We start from the raw sequence: 25,781 nt of genomic DNA on the forward strand, positions 1-25,781 counted from the left end.
TACGATAAAAAAATCAAAGTTTTACAAATTATGATGATTTACGCTTAACACAGATCCTCAATAATGTCTATCAGTAATTTTAAAATTTATCGGCTATAACGTTTTCGTCTTTATGCGCAAGAATTTTTTACCTGCATTGAAAGATTTACTAATTTAATGTATAGTATACCTTAGCCACAAAAACGTGTGGCCTGGTCTGCTAGTTGAATTATAAAATCAATAATAAAACCTCAGGAATTATTAACCCAAAAAAAATTAACCCACGATTACCATATGGTAACGACAAATTTATCCCTATATTTTCATAAATAACTTGAAATTTTCACTATAAAACAACAAACTGCGCTGGTTTTTCGCATTTTCCGGAGAATTTATATATTAGATATAATTAGGGATACAAACATTGTAAAATGAAAAAACGATGCTTCGATGTATCGATGTTTCTTCAAAACCCATCGAAATCAACAACATCGGCCATTAAAACATCGATACATCGAAACATCGATGTATTTTTAAACTTTTTTAACTTATTTTAAATTTAGTGTGAAAAGCTAAGAAATACAGAAGCAGAAGCATAAATAAATGAAATGTAGTACGCCTTAAGTTGATACATTTTATTTCACTTAGCATTATATGTCTATTAAAGTTTTTTCTCAATAAATAACAGAATTTCAAAATAACGACATGGAAAATTTTTTCACTGTCATTTCTTTTCGATTTTACTTCTGCGTGATAGTTGCCCTGGGTTTAGAAAACAGTCGTTTACTCGGCACTGAAGAGGCTACAATGTGTAAATATTAATAAGCCTATTTAGACAACTCCGGAAACACAGTATTCATGTCAACCCAAACTCTATTGGCTTCTGATTGGTAGGGGTAACAGCCGAGACACACTTTCTCTACAACCTTCCTTCCCTGTAATTGTAGATAAATTTGACAGCTTACATTTCACCTTTTGGTGGACCAAATGTTTATTTTGGTTCCAAACATCAAACGAGTATTCTGTTTCACACTCATCCGAAGATTCCGTTGTATCAGTGCGATTAATTTTCAATGAAACAAAAAAAGTATTTCCTTTAGCCCTAGCATCTTTAAAATGAAGTAATTTCAATCTTTGATCAAACGCAGTAGCCTATGCCAGAATTATGTAAATTGTATAAATAAATCATAAAAGTAACCGCAGGCCAAGTGCACATTCCCTTAACGAATTCTCCGTTTTTTACAAAAATCTAATTCCAATGTAATAAAGCGTATCCAAATATAGGGTTTCGGGTTAATACCCGAAAAAGTGTGAAGGTGTGAAGTAAAATTTTTATATAAAACATCGACATAAAACATCGTTGAAAGTGACATCGATGCATCGATGTTTTTAGATTCGAGACATCGATGGCTGACATCGATGCTTTTTGACGAAAATATCGATGTTTCAAAAACATCGAAATATCGTTTGCATCCCTAGATATAATGAATCGCAAAACATACTTTATTTTCGTGCTCAGGCGACCAAAATACATGCATAGGTGTATTTTATTTCAGAATACTGTGAAACGTAAAAAGTTGTGGCCAATACCGGGTTAAGTTGATCAGGTTTTATACTTTTTTCCGTAACCTTCTTATGCTAAATCTTCAAATCAATTACAATGAATGAAAGAGTAAATATCGTTAAATACAAAATAATTTTATTTCCGCATGCGACTTAATATTTATGTACCGGTACATAAAACTAAAAATAGATACGCATAGAATTGTTTATAATATTTACAATCATACATACAATATTTTATTGCATTTTAAATTGTTTTTTCCTTAACTTAAGGTACAAGCGCGATATTGACTTACAATTTGCTGGAGTTAAGAAAATTCATTATGAACTTTCCTAAGCAAATTACTGACATTGTACATACAAATTGCAACAAGACTTTTAAATGACTCGATTTGACTTAGACATAAATCGTGTAGTATTACATGGATTACATAAGTATTACTAACTTTTTGTTTCAGAATCCTTGCAGTGAATATGTACATAAATCAATTAAAAATAACCGGCTTAAGTGATGCTTACATAACTACTAACAATTATGAACTAAAACCCCCAAACGCGATATATCAAGACATACATACACATAAACGTACTTAAAACTATGAAAATTAGGCAAGTGAAGCGAGTAAGAAATATTTGATTTGATTGCGCTTAAAAATAATACCATTTATACGACTGAGATAGAGGTGTGACTGGCTGACAGCCTGGCAGGAGCGGCGTCGACACAGCGGCCATTTTGTTTTCTTTCATTCTCCCAAAAGCTTTGGAATTCCTTTTAACAGCTTTAACGCCGTCGAGTTTTACAGATTCTTTTTCGCTTGTACATTGTTCGTCGTGATTGCCGGTACTCCATTCAGATTCTTCGCGCCCACATCGTTGTTGTTGTCATTGGCTGTGGCAGCCGCGGCAGCGGCGCATTTGGCGCTCAAAGCATCCGCTTGTGCTTGCTGTTTCTTTTTGTACGATTTCTGGTAGAAATCATTGAAGAGGTAGTAGAAGAAAATGGCGTTGGGCAGGGTGAAGCACACGCTCCATCTGGGATAACCGCAATCGGTGTAGAGCAGCTGTGTTTGGTGAATGAAGACCATGCAGAATTGAACCTATTGGAAAGAGGACGGAAGGGGGAGTAGAATTATTATATGAATAAGGTCACTAATTGAGTGCTAAGTAGGTGTTAATTATGCTATTAGCGAATTTATTTTGCTGTTTCATGTTAAACAGAGCTTGCAGATTTTTCAAGTACAGCAAATTGGCTAAATAAATTTGCATGAAATAAATAACTTAATTAATTATTTATTTTTTACAGTGTCTGCGAAACATCTTCAAATTGAATTAACAACACATAAGGGGTCATAAGACCGATTCAATGTCAAATAACCTGTATATGGCCTCTGTATTTGGGCGTACAATTACACACTAGCTACATAACCTTTACTCACCATTTGGAGTGTGGTAATGTGTGATTTCCACCACAGATATTTTTGCATTTTTGGTCCGAATGCCGATAAGAAGTAGTAGGTGTACATAACGATGTGCACGAAAGAGTTTATCCAACCGATGAAGGTGCCATGGCCGCCGGGATAATATTTGGTGGTGCCCCATGAGATCAATGGCATTACCGAGTGATGGTAGACATGCAGAAATGTGACTTGACGTTCATTTTTACGCAGCACAAAGAATACGGTATCCAATAATTCGCTGATTTTCGCCAAATAGTAGACGTAGACACCACGCGCTTCCTGTGCAGATGAAATATTATATGGACACATTTAAGACACATTTTGGAGCTTTGTAGTTTGTGAAATGTGTTGTTATTTAACTTACCCGCACGGCTTGTGGATTGTACGAACGATCCACAGGCTGGCAGCGCCAATTATAGTTTCGCCATGCCACGCAACCCTACGAGAGAATAAGAAAAATACAGTTAAGAATAAGAAATATATTACTATTGATTAATCTATATATTATAAAGAATCTATATATATTGCAAATCAGAAAAATAATAATAAATTATTCAATTTTCATTTTTTCTTATATTTCAGAAGTCCGAATGGATGACCGCTTGTTGAAGGTCTACCAGATGGCTGATATAGTAGGCTTTTCAAAAAACTAAGTGATATGAGAAAGTTGTCACTGAGATGGCTGTCGCATTTGGTCAGGGATTTATAAACGTAAGACCATTTCTAAACCATCCGTAGGTGTTTCCACTGATACACCACAGATCAAGGAATGAGTGAAACAGTGGAATTCAGACGACGAAGCTGCTACGAAGAAGCATGCAAAACGCCAACATTTGGTTAAGAAAACAAATTTCTTCACATCTTCGCTATCGCTAGGCTAAAATCACTACAAAATTATTTGCAAAGTTTACGCATGATAGCCAAAGTTTATGGACCTACCTCAAGTTTTGCACAGACAGGCCTAAGTATGTAAATATAAACTAAAATGAGACATCACATCGACCATATATGGCTGGCGATGGTGATGATCAATGCCTCGCCAACTGTGTTGTTTTCAACCAAGTTATTGACCCATTTACCGGTTTAGATATGTAAATATTTAGAAATGTGATTTTGCCTGTGTCATGGTCATCGTGCCTAATTTAGAACGAGCCCAAAAACGTGTTTCCATATTTAAATATTCTTTTGTAAATTCGGTAATTTTGATATGAAACAGTTGTAAAAATGCATTATCCCATTTATCTTTATTGCCATGTATCCATATACTGGTATTTATGGCGTCTAATTAATGTCAGTAATTGAAAAACTGGAATTTGTGTAATGCTTTTTGTAAATAGCGGTTATTGATGGTTGTTAATTTTAATAAAATGACATTTTTTGAAACGGATACGTTTTGTTTACCAGATATGGTAAATTAGATGGCTAAATAAAAATTTTCGGTGAATTAAAAAATAGGTTGAAAAAAAAAATATTATTTATAAATAAATAAAATTAATTAAATAAATGTAATTTACTAAAAAACGCGTAGATATTAAAAAAAATTTAACAAGTAAAACAATTTAAAATATATATAAATATAAATTTTTTTATATCAAAAAAATTATGACTTTATGGGCAAAATAAAATTATAATTTAGTTTTAGTCATATTTCTTCAAAACTGAAAATGAAATTTGAATAATTAAAAAATATTTAGTATATTTTAATATTTAAAATCATATATTTTATAATGATTTATTAATTAAATCTTAATAAAATTGTTAATTGTTTTAGAAGAATTTTTCAATATGTAAATGCAAAAAATTATTAAAATTTTAAACAAAATACAATAAATCTTTTGAATAAAATTTAGCATTATTCTTACATAATTAATCTGGCAACTCTTAACAAATAAATAAAATCACCCTTTTATTAAAATTTAAGTATAATTATTTTTATATTTACCAAAAATTCATTATAATCAACATTTTATTATTTTTGTAATATTTTTTTTTTTAAATTGAGAGGAAATGGAAACCTTTTTTGGTCAATTTAAGATGCAACAAATTTTAAAAATATTTTTTATTTAGTGATGAGCTCATATCATACGCGGAAATTTTGTTATAAAAAAACTATTACAAAAGGCATTTCACAATTCAAATATCAACCCTACAAATATGTGAACGATATTAAACCAATAGATGACTTATGCTTGAGACCTTTACATTTAAAGACCTGTTTCATTAAAATAATTCTAAAATCACTGTTACAATTTGCATTGCCGTATGTGTATCAGTATAAAGTGTATGCAAATATTTTTGACTTTAAATAAATATAAATAAGTTAATAAAATATTTGGTCATACTTACCTCATAGACCATCCATGCGCTAACCAATACTTGTATGAAATTGTACACGATCAAAGTCTTTTCCAATTTGAATGGTTTGCGATCGCGCATATAACGCGGTCCCCAAGAGAGCACAAAATACAAATACAACGCAACAATGGAGAATATCGGCACCGGCGACTTAATTAGAAACCAATCATTTGTACGTGGATCTGTTGAGGAAGTAAACGGTATTGTTGTTTATTTCGAGTGTTGTCAAAATATTGCATTGTTAACACAAGTAATGAGTGTGAGAAACGATTACAAAATGAAACTATTTCCACACAATATTCATTCAATTCGGTGAAGAGCTTGATAATTTGTTGCTAAGCTGTACAGTATATATTATATATGTACATATATGTATAGATTTGTATTTTTCAAATTCACTTTCGATTTCGTTTTAAATCTTTTCTGTTTTATTTTTTGCAATATCTGTGTCTATACATAAATATGTTTGTATTTTACTTACCAGCCAATTCGACGAATAGGAAATTCCATACGTCACTATCTGTTGCGTTCATATCCGCCATTTTTTGTTTTTCGCGCACAGCCTATGTATTGTTTCTTAAAAAATTATGACTTGCAATTTGTTTACGATTTCTAAGTTTTCTATATGTAGCGACTTTTTGTGCTGAATGAGCCCATGCGCCGCCTGAATCGCTGCCAATTCTTTGATTATTCCAAATCAGTTGATCAGTTTGAAACAAAACTTTATCAAACCTAAAAAGCTATTCAGCTACGTTTGTAAGATATTGTGTGTCTGGAAATAGAAAAATATATTATTTTTTTATATTTTATATTGTGCTAATTTTGTTAAATTTTATTTAATAATTTTTTATATTTTATATTGTGCTAATTTTGTTAAATTTTATTTAATAATTTTTTATATTAAAATTGTAAGTTAATAGTTTCGAGAAACGTACAATTTTAGGTGCAAATTATAAAAATATCAACATTTTTCAAAAGTGCTGTTTTCACTCTGTCAAATTTTATGACAATCGTTTGACTACTAATTTTTCATATTATTAGAAATTTTGACTTATTTTTTGTGACGAATTGGAAATCAATTAAATTCACAGTTTATTGTCATTTTAATCCATATTCACTATGCAGTGGACATTGTGATGTAAATTTTGCAGGTTTTTTGTCATTAAATTTGACATAATGAAGACCGAGTTGGATACATCTTATAACTATACCGCGATCGGTAATTTTCAAATATAACAAGTAAGGAAGGGCTAAATTCGGGTGTAACCGAACATTTCATACTCTCGCAATTTATCATTATCACAACATATCATTGGGATGTAAGGAAATTTTTACAAACCAAGTTTAATTCAAATCGGCCGAGTACTTCCTGAGATTTGGTTTTTGACCCGACCCATAAGTGGGCGACGCCACGCCCATTTTCCATTTTGTAAAAAAATCTGAGTGCAGCTTCCATCTGCCATTTCTTATGTGAAATTTAGTATTTCTGTCGTTTTTCGTTAATGAGTTAACCTACTTTTAGTAATTTTCAACCTAACCTTCGTATGGGAGGTGGGCGTGGTTTGGTTTATATAGCTCTATTAGTTTGCGAGATATGTACAAAAAACCTATTTGGGGGTGGGACTACGCCCACTTCCCCAAAAAAATTACAACCAAATATGCCCCTTCATAGTGCGATCCTTCATACCAAATGTTATTTCCATAGCTTTATTTATGGCTTAGTTATGGCCCTTTTTGTGTTTTCGGTTTTCGCCATTTTGTGGGCGTGGCAGTGGTCCGATTTTGTTCATTTTCGAAAGCAACCTTCCTATGGTGCCAAGAAATAAGGTACGATTCATGTTTCATCAAGATATCTTAATTTTTACTCAAGTTACAGCTTGCACAGACGGACGGACAGACAGACATTCGGATTTGATCTCCACTCTTCACCCTGATCACTTTGGTATATATAACCCTATATCTAACTCGTTTAGTTTTGGGTGTTACAAACAACCGTTATGTGAACAAAACTATAATACTCTCTTTAGCAACTTTGTTGCGAGAGTATAAAAATGTTTATACCAAAAACTAAATGGCATTGCATTTTTGAAGTAGGCGTAGTATAGCCTGATTTTATCTAATTTCGGGACGTACTAATGGGCCATCAAGAAATTGCTCATCAAATCGACCGAATAGATTGTGAAATATAATATTTCAGGGAAAATTGGCAGATATAGTTTTGAAATGTGAATGTTGAATGTTTTTTTAGATGGCGATATCTCAAATATTGCTTAAGTTTATGTTTGCTTAACGAATGGAAAGACAGACATCGCAAAATCAATTCGCCTCGTCATTCTGATCAATATATGAATATAAACCAAATATTTATTTTTACTATTTGAAGGTGTTACAAACAGCCACTGGTTGAACAAAATTACTATACTTTAGTGCTTGAAAATTGTTGAATGGAAATTTAGCGAAAAGGCGCTCATTATTTTTTATTCACTACTTTTGAAGAAAATGAATGAGTTAAGTCATCTTACAAATTCACAATGAAAGAGATTAACTTGTCATACAAAGCGCAATCAAAATATTAAACAACATGAATTTCAAAATTACTTGCACATCTTTTGTGCCGCTCTCTGATGGGTTCAGCAATAGAGATGACCAGTCGACATGTAATGCCATATATGCGAGTTGAGGTAAATATGTAAGCTTTTGCGTGTTTGTTTGTCTCCTCTTATTAATTTTTTAAATCCGAAATTGCTCAACAAACACTTTATAGTCAACAAATTAGACGGTTGTCTCTCATATTTTTTATACCTTCTAAAACATCAACTACGTTAGGGGATTTGTATCTGGTAAATGTTAGTTGTGTAGGAGATATACATACATATATGTAGATGTTGAAGTTTAAATTCAAAACCCTGTAACTAAGCAGTATGCTATTCTGATTGACATTTATTGACAAATTGATGTAATCTATAGTTTCTAATAATATTATAGATGACACTTCCTCTCTTCTAATATATAACAATATTATATAAATGGAAGAAGAGGAGAACCCCCTTTCAAACAAAAATTTTAGAACTATGTCCACTTCATAAATATTACAGATTTATTTCCAGAAATTTCCGAGTATTCAAAGGATTCAAGAACAGTTCTGAATGTATATTTTATACTTTCAATAAATTAACCCTTTGGAGCGAATCTGTCAATAAATTAGTGTATATTTGTGAGGTTAGGAATTTTTTAGGGTTATATCTACAGTTAATAAAATTTTTCAGCCTGATTGACACAAAAAATATACACATATGTATATTTATAATTTATTTTTAGATGTTTTTATTAGTTAAAAATACCGATATATTGGATTTAGATGTTTTAGAGATAAAAGCTTTATTGAATAAAAAACGGTTTCCCAAAAGGGATTAATTTGTTTCACTAATTTAAGCATTTGTCTCTTTCTAATAAGAATTACACTTTTTACATTTATATGAGAAAATAATTTCCAGCGAAACCGAAATCCGTGGCACCTTATACAATATTTTTTAACACTCAAGTAATTGAGTACAGATGGAGATTTACATATGAGTAATATACCTTTTCATAAATACATACGAGTATGTATGCGTGCACCTATGCACATCATCTGTAGAAATTTATTTGTAATTGCGTAAAAAAGGAAAATGTGTCAAAAATGAGAAATAATCAAAATCACGGTCAAAATGTTGGCCTACAACTGGCTGAAATAGTGCAGCAATCGCACTCAACGCTGAGGCAAAGGTGAATTTATTCGAGTGGTGCTTAACTTACATAGCCAAATGGTGTAAACAAATAGCGGTGCACATGCATGTGTGTATGTATGTATGTATGTAATTACAATGTGAGCAAAAGAAAAGAAAATAAAATAATAGCTTATACACAGTGACTTGGTTACAGCTACACCTGTTCGGTTGGTTCGGTCTATTGTGTGTGATTTTTACTGTTATAAAGTGTTGATGCTGCTACACAGCATTCATTCATACATATATATATATATGATATGTATATTTGTATGTGAAAATGTGCGTAGAATTTTGTAACACACGTGTGCGGCAATACAATAATTTATTATTATCATCATTATATTTAATTTATGGGCTGCATATTATTTATGTTTATATACTCTTTTTTGGCTATTGTCCGTTTTCTTCATGTTTATGTCTATGTTAACTCATATATGACATATGGAAGATGTCAACATCTCTTTTACATTCTCTCAAAAAATAATTAATTAATCAAATTATAAAATTGTTTAAGAAACACTCATATGAATGTTACAGCCTATATTATAGACGCCCTATTATAAAGTTATGATATAAGTGGACTGAAAATATATGAAGATAATAGGAGCAAGTGTTATTACGGAGACTAAAATTACACATAATAAAGTTAGTTGTAGCACGTTTTAGTTAAGTTGTAAGCAGTGTTGTTAATTTAATCTAATCAAATACAAACTGATACATTTTGAGAAAGTTAGTGGGAAACCCAGTATAATTTTGAGGAACCTTCCAACAACTAATTATTAATATTTTTTTCTCCTATTTTATAGTTTTCATGCAGGGTCGGTGTAAGAATGTGTAAGAACAGTAAAAACACACGGGAACCAAAAGTTTCAAACTGCAAGAAATTTTTATAGGAAGCTTTTCATATCACTTAATAGCTCTTCATTAAGGAAATATTAAAATATCGATTTAATCGAAAAACTCTGGGCTTTTTTCAAAATTTAAAATTTTTGTATATTTAAAGAGGATGCGGAAGTGTTTGTTTTGTTTAACACTAAAATACAGTGTTTCTTGGTATTCAACAGCATCTTAGTCAAGCTTTTGGATATCCATATTTCAATTTTATCATATTATTTTGCCGATCAAGGACTTCCACGGATGTATGTACACAATAAGTTCGAAGTTCTTATCAAATAAATTTTTTTTTATTATTTTATTTAAACTATTCATCGAATATCTCAAAAAAAAAATATTAAAAGAAGTCACATGTTCTTATAAGGTAATACAAAGAGATATTGTGATATATTTGAATGACAAATAGTCCAACTCGATTCTGAGAAAAACTAGGTTATGTCTTTTAGTTGAAACAGTCAAAAACGTTCCGCCCGCCCGTAGCCCGTAGAAGCAAAGAAAAATGAGAAATGAATGTCGCCATTGCTCAACTTGTCTAGATTGTTTTTTACACATTTAGCTTTTCAGTTTTGTTTTTTTTTTTCATAATATGAAACATTGAAACTCATATCAAAAAATTAAAAATAGTCTAACAATTTATAAATAATTGTATTCGACTGTAAATTTGAGTTAGTTTGAGAAAATTTTAAATATTTTAAAGTTTATTAATATAAAATATCGGTACTGGTAACCCTGCGTTGTTAGAGAGTGAGAAGCGGCCGGCTCTTCTCTACGGGAAAAATCCGAATGATTAGAATATCTACGGTAGCGTACGGTAGAAGCGGTGATGACTGTTCATTTACTTTAAAAACTCATAAGATAGATCGCGTCGGCTCTCTTTACGTCTACGTTTACGTCGTTCACTGTTTGAACTATTTGAGTCGAAACAAAACTAAAGTCTAGACCACCATTCTAAAATTCATTTTTTTTTAATAAGGAGGCCATTATTTTATGGAACTTTTATTTATAATTAGGATTCATTCAGTGCAAAATAAATTAGATGATCTTATTTTCATACTTTGACAGCTCTGAAAACAAAACTTGTGAACATATATATAATAGTCAGTAATTCATTAAATTTCCTTTCAGAATATCTTTCGTCTGATTATACTCTTCTTAAACTAATTGTCAATCGATTTAACTAACCATATATAATTAGATAAAGTGAGAATAATATCTGGATTATGGGAAGTCCGGAAATCAGTGTGGCATTTAGAGACGAGTACCAACAACAATTTGTATCAACATTGTAAGTGATGTATGTATTTACACATAGACTTTTCGAACGAGATTAGCGGTTGACTAACGCATAATTATTCTAATTTGTGTGCGAAATCAGGTTTCATGTACATATCGAAATATAAATATAGGTTTGTATGCAACAATTTGATTACACAAGAGGTACAATTTAAATTAATTAATTACTTCTAACTAAACCTGGAAAAATATAAACAAAATAGGTCAATGAATAGCTAATGAACGGATGTCTGCGTAAAGTATGACTTTTAAGTACTAGACTAACAAGTAAAAGTCCAAATTTCATTTAAGTGCACTGCACAACAATGTATTGGGAATGTCTTTATTCGTGAGTTCCAAAATTCTATGCTCAACCTGTGTTGAATTAGCATTGCAAATAAAATTTATTTCCAGAATACATATGTATATATGGCATAATGACCATAAAACTTTTTAAAGGTGGAACGAATTAAAAAGTAAACAAAGCACACATGAACGCTCGCTATTTGTGCAGTAGTTTCAAGGAAAGTAAAACAAATGTAAAACCTATTTAAAGCTATTTCTTATTTATAGGCATGATGACATTTCCAAAATTGCTGAGAATTATTTATATTGTTCAAATATTGACCTAAGCTTTTACAACTAGCGGACGCGGACGCTGACTCGCTTTAGGCCTCGGAGTCATTGACTGCATAGAGTGCCAATGAAATATTATTAAATTACCACCAAACTAAGTGACTAAGTATATATGAGGCTGTGTGAAAGAGACTTTGGCAAATATTTGTTTGTTATATTTTATGTTTGATTTGCTTAACACAACAACTTTTGAATTCGATTTATGCTTATGACAATGTATTCTCATTAATTTGATTGCCTTTTAGCACATTTGTTCGAAATGCTTTAAGCTCTAGTGAAAATTACCTAATTTTCAAATATTTTCTATATTCTCCTATATACATACATACATCTATTTATATTGAAGACCTAAATAAATACAATAAATAAAGTTGAGAGTTGATAAATACACATACTAGTTTATTAAATATACTATACTTAAATTCGTATTTACTTGACCCCGAATTTGATAGTTTATCCATTATACAAATACATAGTTGTTGCTGTGCATAGGAAGTGTCTATGACACAATTGCCAATTAGCAACTTCCATTGTCACTTGTTAGCAATTTTGAGGGAGTATATACTATAGTTATATACATATATAGTATTGTATATAGATTTAATTATTTGAGAAGCAATTTTCCATATACTTAATTATAGATTGAAGAGTATTTGAATAGCTGAACTAAATTACTTAATTTGTGATACAACGAAAGTATGCTCTGAGTTCAGCACTCTTGTTAAGCACATCCAACTTAATGACATGAATTTGTCGTTTTCCGTTAATGATTACTCTCTATAGAATACGTTCAGCTAAACCAATTGTTTTTTTGTTATAACAAAAATACGAGCTTCAAGTGTTGTATTGTTTATCGATAATTTAAATATGGGATATCGATAATTTAAGACTCACTCTAAGAAACCATTGAGATGTGTTGATTCTTATGTTCCTCGATCTTAGCTACGTTTGTATGAAAACTCGTAATGTTTAATAATACAGTTGAACTTCCCTAACTCGAATCACCATAATGCACAAAAATACTTCGAGTTAGAGAGCCTTCCGTTTACGGAAGATAATTTGTATGAAATTTGACTTTACTGCCAATTAAAGAGTTCGATTTAAGGAGAACTTCGAGCTATAGAAGTTCGAGTTATGGAAGTTCAACTGCATATATTTAAAAATATGAGACTTCTTGAGAAAATGTGACGATATTTTAGAATCAGGTTTCATCGATTATAAACTTGATACATTGAGTTTCAAGAAATCTATTTTTGGTATTGTACTTAAACCGAATTATCTGAAAACTTGTTATTAACTTATTATAAAATTATTAGCGCCTACTCAATTACAAAAACCAATTAATTTCACTTTGAAGATTCACTAATTTGTCACTGAGACATTGGGTGTCAAAACATTTCCACTTGGCTGCTCAGCTGTCAAATAAACCTCAGTGGATTCATTACTGAAGTAATTTGTTATGAGTCAGCTGGGCTTGAAGCATATTCATAGCAATGACCTTGATAATAGAAGTGCTGAAATTTGCATTGAAAATTATGATAGCAATTTGAATATATCGTAAATGTTGTCAAGACGATATAAATATTAAATATAATAATACAAATTTGTTTTCCATAAAAAATGTCTTCAAATATTATTCTGAACCAACTTTTAATTTGCATATTAATTCTTTATAGTTTCTAATTTTTTTATTAATATAAAGATTAAAATGTCTAATATTTGCTTCATGAAAATTCCAGACCACATACAATTTCCTTAAAATTTGAATGATATTTCACCAAATGACACGTTTTGTCAAAATATATTCCACATTGAAGTCAAACAAGTGCATTAACCATAATATTGCTAGAAAAAATCCAAAAGTATTTTTGAAGCTAAAAGTTAAAACGAGTATTTTTTTCATAAATAACTATTATATAATCCGTGCAAAGCACATTATGCATATTTCAAAAAAAGATTCTATTCTAGTCAGAACTAGTAAATCGTGATTTTAAGCCACACAAGTGCAACAAAATTGTATTTCTTTATTGCTGGCAACAGCAAAGGAAGCGCAAATAATAATGTCTTTGGAATATTGCATGATTTTTATGCAAATTAGAACAAATGTATATGAGTAGTGTCGCAAAATTAACTAGCTTTGCGGTCTTAAAACTGGTTATGATTTTGTGAAAGATCGTAAATACAAGGATATGGGTGTATAATTCTTTTGCGTTAAAAAAACACTTCGTTAAAGTGCACGTAACTTCGTTGTATACCAGTTTTGAAGTTCTAATTCTGTTATTTAGTAGGCAAGACTAAATTTTTTTTATGTTATTGTATTATTTTACAGCGGTTTATTGTTAAATTATTATAAGTTAATGCTTATAATTTATCGTATTATGTATTATACATTTTTTTCTTAAAATCTTAATTTTGAAATAGTAAATCAAAAGTGTTTTCTCCAAATATTTTTTAATTATAATAAAATTAATGTCATATGGAGCGATCACAAGAAAAAGTCGGGGAAAAATTTACATACATATTTCTTGATACTAGAATGTGTTAATTGTATAATTATGTATTGTAATTATAGTTAAATTGAGTTGAAGTAATGTAAAAATTATTTTCGAACCCAAGTTTCCAGATTAGCCTCTATATATACATATAGATTGTTTATCTATGGAATGTATTGGATCGTTAACTAAATAATTTCGTTTGATGGCAACAGCTGATCTTTTGCATTTCTTCACAGCCAACAACACTTAAACACTTTACTGTTACTTATTTCAATATAATAAGGTTTTTTTTAACAGTTTTTGTTTGGTGTCCTATAGAAGATGGAAGATCGAAAAAAGAATTTTCGGCGCATTTTACTGTTTTACTATCAAAAGGGTAAAATTCAGTTCAAGGAAGTGATGATTATGTGATGTGTACTGTGAAGACCGAACGCCAATTCCAAACATTTTTTGCAAAATTTCTTTCTGCAATTTCGTTCTTGAGGGTGTACCACTCCCTGGATGGTCTCTTGAAGTCGATGTGGATAAAGTAGAGGCAATGAAAGATGCAAATCGTCGCGAATTGCATAAGGAAAAATATTTATTGAGACAGTAAGTCAGTCATCAGTAAGTTAAGACAAGGGAATTGATAAAATTAAAATTACTTAAACTGTGAAAATATTTACTGAATCCTTAGTAACTTTTACAAATAGTCAAAAGGTGTTAAAAAATTATATTTTTTAATATTTCTAGTTTTATTATTATAAGGAGGTTCTAGATAAATTATAATTTAAAAATCCGTTTTAGCTGTTATAATTTTTATCTTAAATATACTGTAAACAAAATATATTACAATTAAATAATATCGCGATTAAGAACAAAATAAATAAATATAAATTATTATTTTAATTTTCTTTTTTTTTTAATAATTGATTCATCAGCATATATTTGATCTGTCACATAACATTTTTTCTCTAAAATTATTTTAAAAAAATTTATTTCAAATTATTTTGCCCTTGTATCCGTACAAAAATGCATATTCATGTCAGTGTAAAATTTAATCAAATGCATGTAGGAGGTTGAAATTACACAAAAATAGGCACATAATTAATAAAATTTTGGCAAGTTGCTGAAAACCAGTTAATTTGGTGTAAAGTGAAAGCAATATGCCTAATTAACGTTTTTCTGACTTCGCTTTATTTACATTAAGTTAAATCAATTTATTTATTTTTATTTTCACAATACACAGCAATCACATTAACAGTCTTTGATTTACGATCAATTCATATTTGTTCATGCACAGCATAAGTTCATCATACGCCGCGTAGGCATTGACTTCGGTAATAGCACACACTGAAAATTTACACAATTCTTTCAAGTTCACTTCACTGTTCTTGCTTTCATTAGCTGTATCCTTTACTGTCCATTTTAATATATTAACCGGCTCACCTGTGGTTTTATTTATTTTTCGCTGCTTGTTTTTCTAAACACACTCCAAATATTTCACTATTTCGGCTATGGTTGCTCAAACTTTTTTCAAAACTAACAAACTAACGGTGCAAACGGTATATTCCCCAGCGAAAATGTGCCGCTTCACTTTTCAAGCAACCGCTTCACACGAAAACCATTCACGTACTGAGCTTTTTGACACGGTCGCGCGGCACTAAGTATCTACACTTCCGTAGCTAAGCAAACGCATATGCTATACATACGATAGGCCAACTGGCTGAAGGTGCGTTGTGATGAGACAAACAATACCTTTATATGGTACATATGTATATATAAAGAAATATATCAGAAGAAAGCACAAGAAATGTGGTCAGAAACCCACACAAGCTCGCGCGACTGCATATAAACAATTATTTATTAGAAGTACGTAAGTACAAATACAAGCGTAATTAATTGCCCAAGTCAACTCCTCAAGCCTCAGTTTCATTTTCAGCAGCAAATACTGCGCCGCATATTTACTCAACTGACACAGTTTCATGTACGAGTATAGGTGTATGCAGTCTCATTGGGGTGGCTAATTGATCGTTTCATGGCTTCGTTTGTTCGTTCGTTTGAAATGCGGTCGGTTGTTTGGCGTGTTGCGAACGAACAAACGACTTCATTTGTTCTACAGTGCCACGAGCGCACTTCGCACCTTCGGCACTCTCGTTCTTGATAATAACCGCTCGTTGCTCGTTCGTTTTTTTTCTACTTTGTTGATTTTAATTCTTCTATTATACTTCTCCATCGTCATAATTATTATATCTATCAACTATAATTTGCCGCTTGTGGAAAGCTACTAGCCAACTCGCTAAGCAATACAGAAAACACAAAAGATACCAACAATAAAGTCTTGTTTGCTGTATACGTTCGAACCGGGCCGCAGTTTTGATTGATGACCATCATTGTTTATTTTTCTTTTTTTCAACAACTTGTCTTCTGTTTCCGAAAAATCTTCTTCCTGCACTTTGCGATGTCAAGGGTCACCGTGCAGAAAACACTACCGTGCTTATAAATTAGCTAATGCCAAAAAACCAATAATTGCCGCTTCGTTTACACAAACAACGCTTTATGAATTCAAATTTGCCGTATAGCTAACAGCATTTTTAAATGGTTATGCGCAGGCAATCAATTTTGGCACTGCTATACAGAGTCAGGCTAGCAATCGCCGCAAACTGGTCCAAGCGCAGACTTGACTTTGAACTTGAAAAATTTCGCTAAGGTTTGCAACTGTAATTGTTAGTGTTGTTGTTTTGTGTTTACCGTAGTTTGTGTTATTATCAGTTTGATCATATGAATTTTGTTGGCTACTCTGGTAATCTCATGTAAATGAGTTCAAATTTAGCTTATAACGGGTGATTTTTTTGAGGTTAGGATTTTCATGCATTAGTATTTGACAGATCACGTGGGATTTCAGACATGGTGTCAAAGAGAAAGATGCTCAGTATGCTTTGACATTTCATCATGAATAGACTTACTATCGAGCAACGCTTGCAAATCATTGAATTTTATTACCAAAATCAGTGTTCGGTTCGAAATGTGTTTCGCGCTTTACGTCCGATTTATGGTCTACATAATCGACCAAGTGAGCAAACAATTAATGCGATTGTGACCAAGTTTCGCACTCAGTTTACTTTATTGGACATTAAACCAACCACACGAATGCGTACAGTGCGTACAGAAGAGAATATTGCGTCTGTTTCTGAGAGTGTGGCTGAAGACCGTGAAATGTCGATTCGGTGTCGTTACGGTGAATGGCGATCGCTATCGTTCGATGCTAACAAACTTTTTGTTGCCAAAAATGGAAGAACTGAACTTGGTTGACATGTGGTTTCAACAAGATGGCGCTACATGCCACACAGCTCGCGATTCTATGGCCATTTTGAGGGAAAACTTCGGAGAACAATTCATCTCAAGAAATGGACCCGTAAGTTGGCCACCAAGATCATGCGATTTAACGCCTTTAGACTATTTTTTGTGGGGCTACGTCAAGTCTAAAGTCTACAGAAATAAGCCAGCAACTATTCCAGCTTTGGAAGACAACATTTCCGAAGAAATGCGGGCTATTCCGGCCGAAATGCTCGAAAAAGTTGCCCAAAATTGGACTTTCCGAATGGACCACCTAAGACGCAGCCGCGGTCAACATTTAAATGAAATTATCTTCAAAAAGTAAATGTCATGAACCAATCTAACGTTTCAAATAAAGAACCGATGAGATTTTGCAAATTTTATGCGTTTTTTTTTTTTTAAAAAGTTATCAAGCTCTTAAAAAATCACCCTTTATTTTCACTTTCATTCATCTTCTTTGGGGCCTCCATTTAGTGACGTACCTAAATACATTAATTATGCTTGTGACGAGGATGGTTTGAATAATCCCAGAGATTTTAAGTCTACTTTTTATTAGTTCAGCTTACTATTTGTAATCTAATTTTTGACACATCGGAAAATATTTTTTCTTTATTTCCTGTATCTGTACTTCTAGAAAAGTTCTGAGTTAATAATATTAATGACATGATTGTTTTTATACTCTCGCAACAAAAGTTGCTAAGAGAGTATTATAGTTTAGTTCACCTAACGGTTGTTTGTAAGTCATAAAACTAAACGAGTTAGATATAGGGTTATATATATCAAAATGATCAAGGTGACGAGACGAGTCAAAATCCGAATGTCTGTCTGTCCGTCCGTCCGTCCGTCTGTCCGTGCAACGGATAACTTGAGTAAAAATTGAGATATCTTAACGAAACTTGGAACACGTATTCCTTGGCACCCTGAGGAGGTTGCTTTCGAAAATGGGCAAAATCGGACCATTGCCACGCCCACAAAATGGCGAAAACCAAAAACTTATAAAGTGTCATAACTAAGCCATAAATAAAGTAATGAAAATAAAATTTGGAACATAGGAAATGTGCACTAAATTTTACAGAAGAAATGGCAGAAGGAAGCTGCACTCAGATTTTTTTTACAAAATGAAAAATGGGCGTGGCATCTCCCACTTATGGGTCAAAAACCATATCTTAGGAACTACTCGACCGATTTCAATGAAATTCGGTAAATAATACTTTCTTGACACCCTGATGATTTATTACCACGACAACTTCCCATATAACTTAGTTTTGAATTCCATCTGATTCCTTCACTTTATAATGTATACATAAGGAACCAATGAAGATAGCGGAATGAAACTCTACACAAATAGTACATATCATCTCTGGCTTCACTTGTGAAAAAATTGTCGAAAACGGACTATAACTTTTCAAGGCCCCTCTTATCGAACATGTTGAACTCCGCGCATAAGGGTAAATTTTAACCAAAAATATGGATAAATCTCTCTGATAATTTAATGTAATTCAGAGGAAATTGTTTATTCTAATAGTATGTCTCGGTTCCATAAATTATTAAAATCGGATAATAACATCTCCTAGCTCCCATATACCTAATTATAGGTTTTTCAAAAATACGGTGGACTTTAATCTGCATATATGTATTGATTAATATGTGAGATATATTAGCGAAATTAGTCTTGGATAGAGTGTACCTTGCTGGTAAAAATGAATGAAATCGGTTCAGGAATTTCCTCAGCCCTCATACACTATATAGGACGATTTACGTTATTCTATTATACTTTGTGAGGAATGTATAGGTAAATTTGGGTGTTATCTTAATAAAATTTCTTCAATCAATTGCGAGAGTATAAAATGTTCGGTTGCACCCGAACTTAGCCTTTCCTTACTTGTTTTAAAATTAATTTTTGGAAAAAAGATGAAGTTAAAACACGGGTGCACAAGCAAAACTGTTTCCTACCGGAAACTTTCGTCGCGACGATTATTTAATATTTAATATACAGTTGAACTTCCCTAATTCGAATCCCCATAATCCACAACAAAACTTAGAGTTAGAGAGACTTCAAGTTATAGGATCTGCTTTAAAAAAATTATGTCCTGGTCCAGAAGTTCGATTTATGAAATGAAATTTGTATTAAGTTTGACTTCTATTGCCAATTCAAGAGTTCGAGTTATGAAAGTTCTACTGAATTTCTATAATTTGTTCAAAATCTTTATGAAACTATTTAAATTTTGTGTAATTTTGCCAATTAATCGTAAAGAGCTTTATTTACAACAATGGTGCCTTTGGTGACCCCCACTGAAATTTTCCGCCAAACATTTTCGTAGAATATTTTAATCCTTAAATGTCCTTTTTTAAAGGAATTTTTTGATTTTCTCGAAAAAAGGGTCAAATTGACCCATAAAGAAACCAGTTACAGGGTTAAGATCTTCCACAAAAATAATCCCCATACAATTCCACAATACAACTCTGACCATAAGAATTCTCTCAGACATTAACTTACAACATTTTTTTCACATAGTAGGGGAGCATTATCCCTTCGATCAAAAAATGAAAACTTTGACCCACTGTAAAAAAAAAACTCAGACGTGCTGGACCATAAGTTTGTTCTACAAAAATGATCTACTCAACATACCCTTTCAGAATTATAGGGTCGCCATTCTGTTCCATTCAAAAAGTCTTCATTTGTTGGACAGTGTAATGTGCCTCTGTATCAAATATAGGTAAAACTGGGTCATATTATGTATATTCCGTTACTCTCAAACTTAGCCTTTCGGTATTTGTTAATACCTCCTCATGTTATTATATATTATTATTATGATAGGTATGGAACATTGATAAACTGTTTAAAAATCCATCAAAACTTCAAATTCTTGGTTCCTGAAAATCTTCAATAAAATGTGAGCATAAAAATATTTTTTAAAAGTAGTATTCACCTTTTTGTTGCTAATAAAAATATGGAATATAGACGAGAGTTACTTACAGCTTTGCGTAGCGAATGAAGCTTAGAAAATCTTTACTAACAATTGAAGTACTCGCCAACAAATAAACTCTTCACTGAGAGAAAATGCGTGAGGTATTTAGAACACAAAGGCAGGTTTTGCGAGAAGATAAGTGTTTTAAGCCAGTCAATGTGTTGAACTTTAAGTATTTTGTGCGTAGAAACTAAGTTTTTCAATTGTGTCAACACTTTTGACCTTACAAAAGGATAAGTAGTGCTACAAATCCAAATGAGTGTATTTATATATGCGTGCAGTTGTGGATAAATACGAAAATATACTTACCAGTGTATGTTTAAATGTATGTTTAAATGTTACATTAAATAGAATATGAACTAGAATTCTAAACTGGCATGCAACTATTTGCATTAATTATGTTGGAGTGAATATGGATATTGGATAGAGAGTAAACAAAAAAGATTAGGACCATATATTGGTAGAGAAATTATAAGGAATTAAGGATTTTTTCCGAAATATGAAAAAAGATTTTAAATTTTTTAAAATTTTAAAGGTTTTCGCCGAAATGTTCCAATACATTTCTATCAAGGTTAAACCCTTTCTTAAGGGATCCTCTATCAAACTTATCATCAAATCAATATCTTTCGCAGAACCTTAAAACTACCAAAAACCAGATTTTTATGCCCTGAGAAATAAATTGCGCGTTGGTACAAATTATTAAAAATTATTAGTGAAAACCAAAAGCACTGACTAGACTAACCCCGTTTTTCTGACGCTTGCCGAAAATCATCTACAAATGCACGCGCCAACAAAACGCATGCGGAAGTGACAATGACCAAGAATTTGGCCACAAAGAAAATTGGAAACATAGCGATTATCGATTGCCGCGTCGCGATTGGATGCAAATTGGTCTGTGGAAACGTTCGAAGGCAAGGCAAGTGTGCAGTAAAAGTCGAAGGCCTTGCAAAATTAAGAATCCGAAACTGCTCAAACAATTAGACGAATGTAGAATAATGCTGCTAAATTAATATCGCCGCCAGACAAACCACTCGATTGTTTGCGCCAAGTGAGATATACATATATGCATACTTTGTGCTAAAATAAAATTATGGTAATAATTCAAAGATTTCTGCATAAAGCTAATGCACTGAATCTCATTAGTAAACGCAGTATGACATTTTGCGAACATAAAAATGTAGTTGATTGGAATTTTTTCCGAATTTGTATTAATATTTATAAGCTATTATACCGTATCTTAATTTTATTTTTAATCTTCAAAGTGTTATATGTGTTTAGGGAAGAAGAATTTAGTGATTTTTTTACCCTCGGAATATGTTGCATAGCGTATAATAGTTTTCTTCAACTAATTATCCTGACAGACGGCGGCATTAATCCGAATTAACTGCCTTAATCGGGATTGATTTGGGAGTTATCTCAGTTCACTCCGTTTGCTAACTCCCATTTAATCCTTAAAATTTTAGAGAGTTAATGACATTTTCGTTGGCAACATTGTTAAACATGGCCACAATAGGTTAATTGTGAATGAAAATAAGCAATACTGACAGATTTTCAATTAAATGTAAACAAAAACATACGCATGCAACGAAATAGCTAAATTTTTTTTTTTTTAATAATTAGTGACAACAACCGCAATATTTGCCTTCTATCCAATTTCATTTTACCGAACTGAAAAAATTATTGCCAATCAGCTGTTTACTTTCTGAACTTTACTGTTCAATTGCCTACTCAGTCCAAAGTAGCACCTGTTGGCAAGAGTGATTCTGCGCTGGATTTCGAGGCTGACATTGTTGGTGTTGTTGATATTGGTTCCCAGGTATACGAAATTATCTACGACTTCGAAGTTATGACTGTCAACAGTGACGTGGGAGCCAAGACGCGAATGCGCCGACTGTTTCGCCTCCTTATCCATGCGGGAAAAAGCAGAACAAACGGCGCGGTTGTTGCTTCCGTACGCGTACGCCAGCAGCTGTACACTCTTGTAGAAGATTGTACCTTCTCTATTTAGCTCTGAAGCTCGTATTATTTTTTCCAACATCAAGTTAAAGAAGTCGCACGATAGTGACTCACCTTGTCTGAAACCTCGTTTGGTGTCGAACGGCTCGGAGAGGTCTTTCCCGATCCTGACGGAGCTTTTGGTGTTGCTCAACGTCAGCTTACACAGCCGTATTAGTTTTCAGACATCGCGGCATAAAGACAGCTCCTTTTCGTGCTGTCGAAAGCAGCTTTAAAATCGACAAAAAGTTGGTGTGTGTCGATCCTCTTTTCACAGGTCTTCTCCAAAATTTGGCGCATAGAGAATATCTGGTCCATGGTGGGCTTTCCAGATCTAAAGCCACACTGATAAGGTCCAATCAGTTTGTTGACGGTGGGCTTAAGTCTTTCACACAGTACGCTCGATAGAACCTTATAGGCGATATTTAGGAGGCTTATCCCACGGTAATTGGCACAGTTTGTGGGATCTCCCTTTTTATGGATTGGGCAGAGCACACTGAGATTCCAATCGTCAGGCATGCTTTCTTCCGACCATATTTTGCAAAGAAGCTGATGCATGCACCTTATCAGTTCTTTGCCGCCGTATTTGAATAGCTCAGCCGGTAATCTATCGGCCTCTGCCGCTTTGTTGTTCTTCAGGCAGGTAATTGCTATTCGAATTTCTTCATGGTCGGGTAATTGAACATCTATTCCATCGTCATCAATTGGGGAATCGGGTTCGCCAACTCCTGGTGTTGTACTTTCACTGCCATTCAGCAGGTCGGAGAAGTGTTCCCTCCATAATCCCAGTATGCCCTGGACATCGGTTACCAGATTACCACCTTGGTCTTTACATGAGGATGCTCCGGTCTTGAAACCTTCGTTAAGTCGCCTCATTTTTTCATAAAATTTTCGAGCATTCCCTCTGTCTGCCAGTTTCTCAAGCACGTGTTGTGGTTGTTTGCAACGTTGCGAGGTAGGCAGTCTGTTTTCTCTCCGCTGCGAGACAGCATTCCTCATCGTACCAGCTGTTTTTTTTTACTTTTCCGAAAGCCAATGGTTTCGGTTGCAGCGGTACGCAATGAGTTTGAGATGATGTCCCACAGTTCCCTTATACCGAGATGCTGATGAGTGCTCTCAGAGAGCAGGAGTACAAGTCGAGTAGAGTATTTCGTGGCGTTTGCAGCTTTTCGACGTCGAACATGTCTTCCGTCTATCACAACGTGATCGATTTGGTTGCGCGTGTTGCGATCAGGAGACAGCCAAGTAGCTTGATGTATTTTCTTATGCTGGAACCTGGGTATTACAGACGACCATATTTCGGGCCCCAGCGAAGTCGATCAGCCTCAGACCGTTTGGTGATGTTTCGTCATGGAGGCTGAATTTTCCGACTGTTGTGCCGAAGACACCTTCTTTACCCACCATGGCGTAAAAATCGCCAAGCACGTTTTTAACATCGTGGCGGGGGCAGCGCTCATAGGTGCGTTCTAGGCGCTCATAGAAAGCATCATTGGTCACATTGGAAGAACCTCTCTCTCCCACCACAAATCCAACACCAAATTTGCGCTCCTTTATATAACCGCTGTAGTAGATGTCACAAGGACCCACCTTCTTCCGTCCTTGTCCCGTCCATCGCACTTCTTGGATGGCGGTGATGTCAGCCTTTAGTTGTATGAGGACATCAACCAGCTGGGCAGATGCACCTTCCCAATTAAGGGTCCGGACATTCCAGGTGCATGCCCTTAAATAATTATCCTAAAAATGTTTGCAGGGGTCGTTATCAAAGGGGGGGTGTCTCATCCAAGGCTTTCTTTTTCGATTTTTTATTGGTACTCCGTTTTTATGTGGTGGGTCCCAAGCCCTACGCACAACCGCAGAAGCGGGTTCGCCTTCTCACTTTAGCTCGGCTTCAAACGGATGTTTGTTAGCTACCCAGAGGATACTTGGTCTAAAACCGGAAGGCGTGAGCTGCTTGAATCATGTGGAGAATAATCGTTTCTGGCCACTCCCAAGTGAATGATAATCAAAACCTTTCCTCACTTACGTGAACTTCTACACATGATCCCATCCTCCTATCAGCATATATATCGGTCGAAATGTTACGAAAATTTTGGATGTACTAAAGCAAGTGAGTTTTGCCCATGAATTACTCTAGCTTCTTTATAAGCAAATATTTTTTTGCATTTTATTCTTCGACAGTATTCTCGTATAAGGGCTGTTTTGTCCGATTTCGCTCTTCCTTACTTGTTTATAATCCTTGTATTATTCTCAGTAGATCAGTGCTGTAAAGGAATTAAATCGGAAATTAAAGAATTTCATTTGAAAATATACATATAATCGGAATATTTTTAGAATGTGTGATCAAATAATGCGACATTACTAGCGGTTAAGCTGTGAAGTCGTCCGATTTGAAAAAAAGCAGTTTGATTGACCCGAAGGCCTCTATACTATAGTGGATTGGACAGGAAAACATATTTTTAATTCTTCTATCACTTTAATATTACTTTTAAGGAACTAAATTGTTTTTAAATAACAGTTATATTTTTCCATATTCCTAGAAGATCCCAGAAAATTTAAAAATAGTTTAACAGTATAGCATGGATATATCAGTTGTATTAGTTCAAAAATTTGAGCTGAGGAATATCTATTTTAGAAACAATCTAAATACGTTGCATCTCATTGAATGAAATTTGGTGGATACGACTCTAAGAGGGGATCTCTTATTTTTTAAATGGACTGTATCGAACGACAACCATGTACACTTTCCATAGAACGCACTTTGGAATTTCTTTAGTCTCTTTGATTTGAAGTCAACTATTAATTATTATTATTTATTAGAAATCGTATATACATATAATACAATAAATGAAATATTCCTCTTTGGGTTGGTTTTGCTATTATTAATGTTTACAGATATACAATTGAAAATAAATTTGTTTCCATTGATTTTTAGAATGCGCGAAAATTTTTAAAGTCTTCTTCCGATTGAACTTTATATTATTTCTTTGTCGAAAGACTCCGCTATATTGTGTATACGAAAATAAAATTAATTCAAATCTTTTTTTATATTGTTGACTGAAGACTCAATATACCACTTGACTATAT

The 25,781-nt window shown here is 33.1% G+C and overlaps 1 protein-coding gene across 1 annotated transcript; it reads right to left on the bottom strand.

Moving 5' to 3' along the window:
• Positions 1–1,656: 1,656 nt before the first annotated feature.
• Positions 1,657–16,147, bottom strand: LOC105213526 (elongation of very long chain fatty acids protein AAEL008004). The gene is made up of 6 exons (XM_054235969.1): positions 15,847–16,147; positions 5,836–6,126; positions 5,346–5,536; positions 3,364–3,438; positions 2,979–3,278; positions 1,657–2,639 (listed from the first exon to the last, which is right to left on the bottom strand). Exons 2-6 carry the CDS (start codon positions 5,894–5,896, stop codon positions 2,340–2,342), a joined length of 927 nt encoding a protein of 308 aa, XP_054091944.1. The 5' UTR covers positions 5,897–6,126; positions 15,847–16,147; the 3' UTR covers positions 1,657–2,339.
• Between the last annotated feature and the right edge of the window lie 9,634 nt (positions 16,148–25,781).

The sequence above is a fragment of the Zeugodacus cucurbitae genome, chromosome 2 (genome assembly GCF_028554725.1).
Source record: "Zeugodacus cucurbitae isolate PBARC_wt_2022May chromosome 2, idZeuCucr1.2, whole genome shotgun sequence".
Lineage (NCBI taxonomy): Eukaryota > Metazoa > Arthropoda > Insecta > Diptera > Tephritidae > Zeugodacus > Zeugodacus cucurbitae.

What these genes read in the sequence shown, in the direction of transcription:
- LOC105213526 (XM_054235969.1), bottom strand. Translation starts at nt 5,896, where the DNA reads ATGGCGGATATGAACGCAACAGATAGTGACGTATGGAATTTCCTATTC. An exon ending in CCTATTCGTCGAATTGGCTG is followed by an intron (nt 5,537 to 5,835) that starts GTAAGTAAAATA and finishes CTTCCTCAACAG; the next exon opens with ATCCACGTACAAATGATTGG. An exon ending in ACATTACCACACTCCAAATG is followed by an intron (nt 2,640 to 2,978) that starts GTGAGTAAAGGT and finishes TCTTTCCAATAG; the next exon opens with GTTCAATTCTGCATGGTCTT.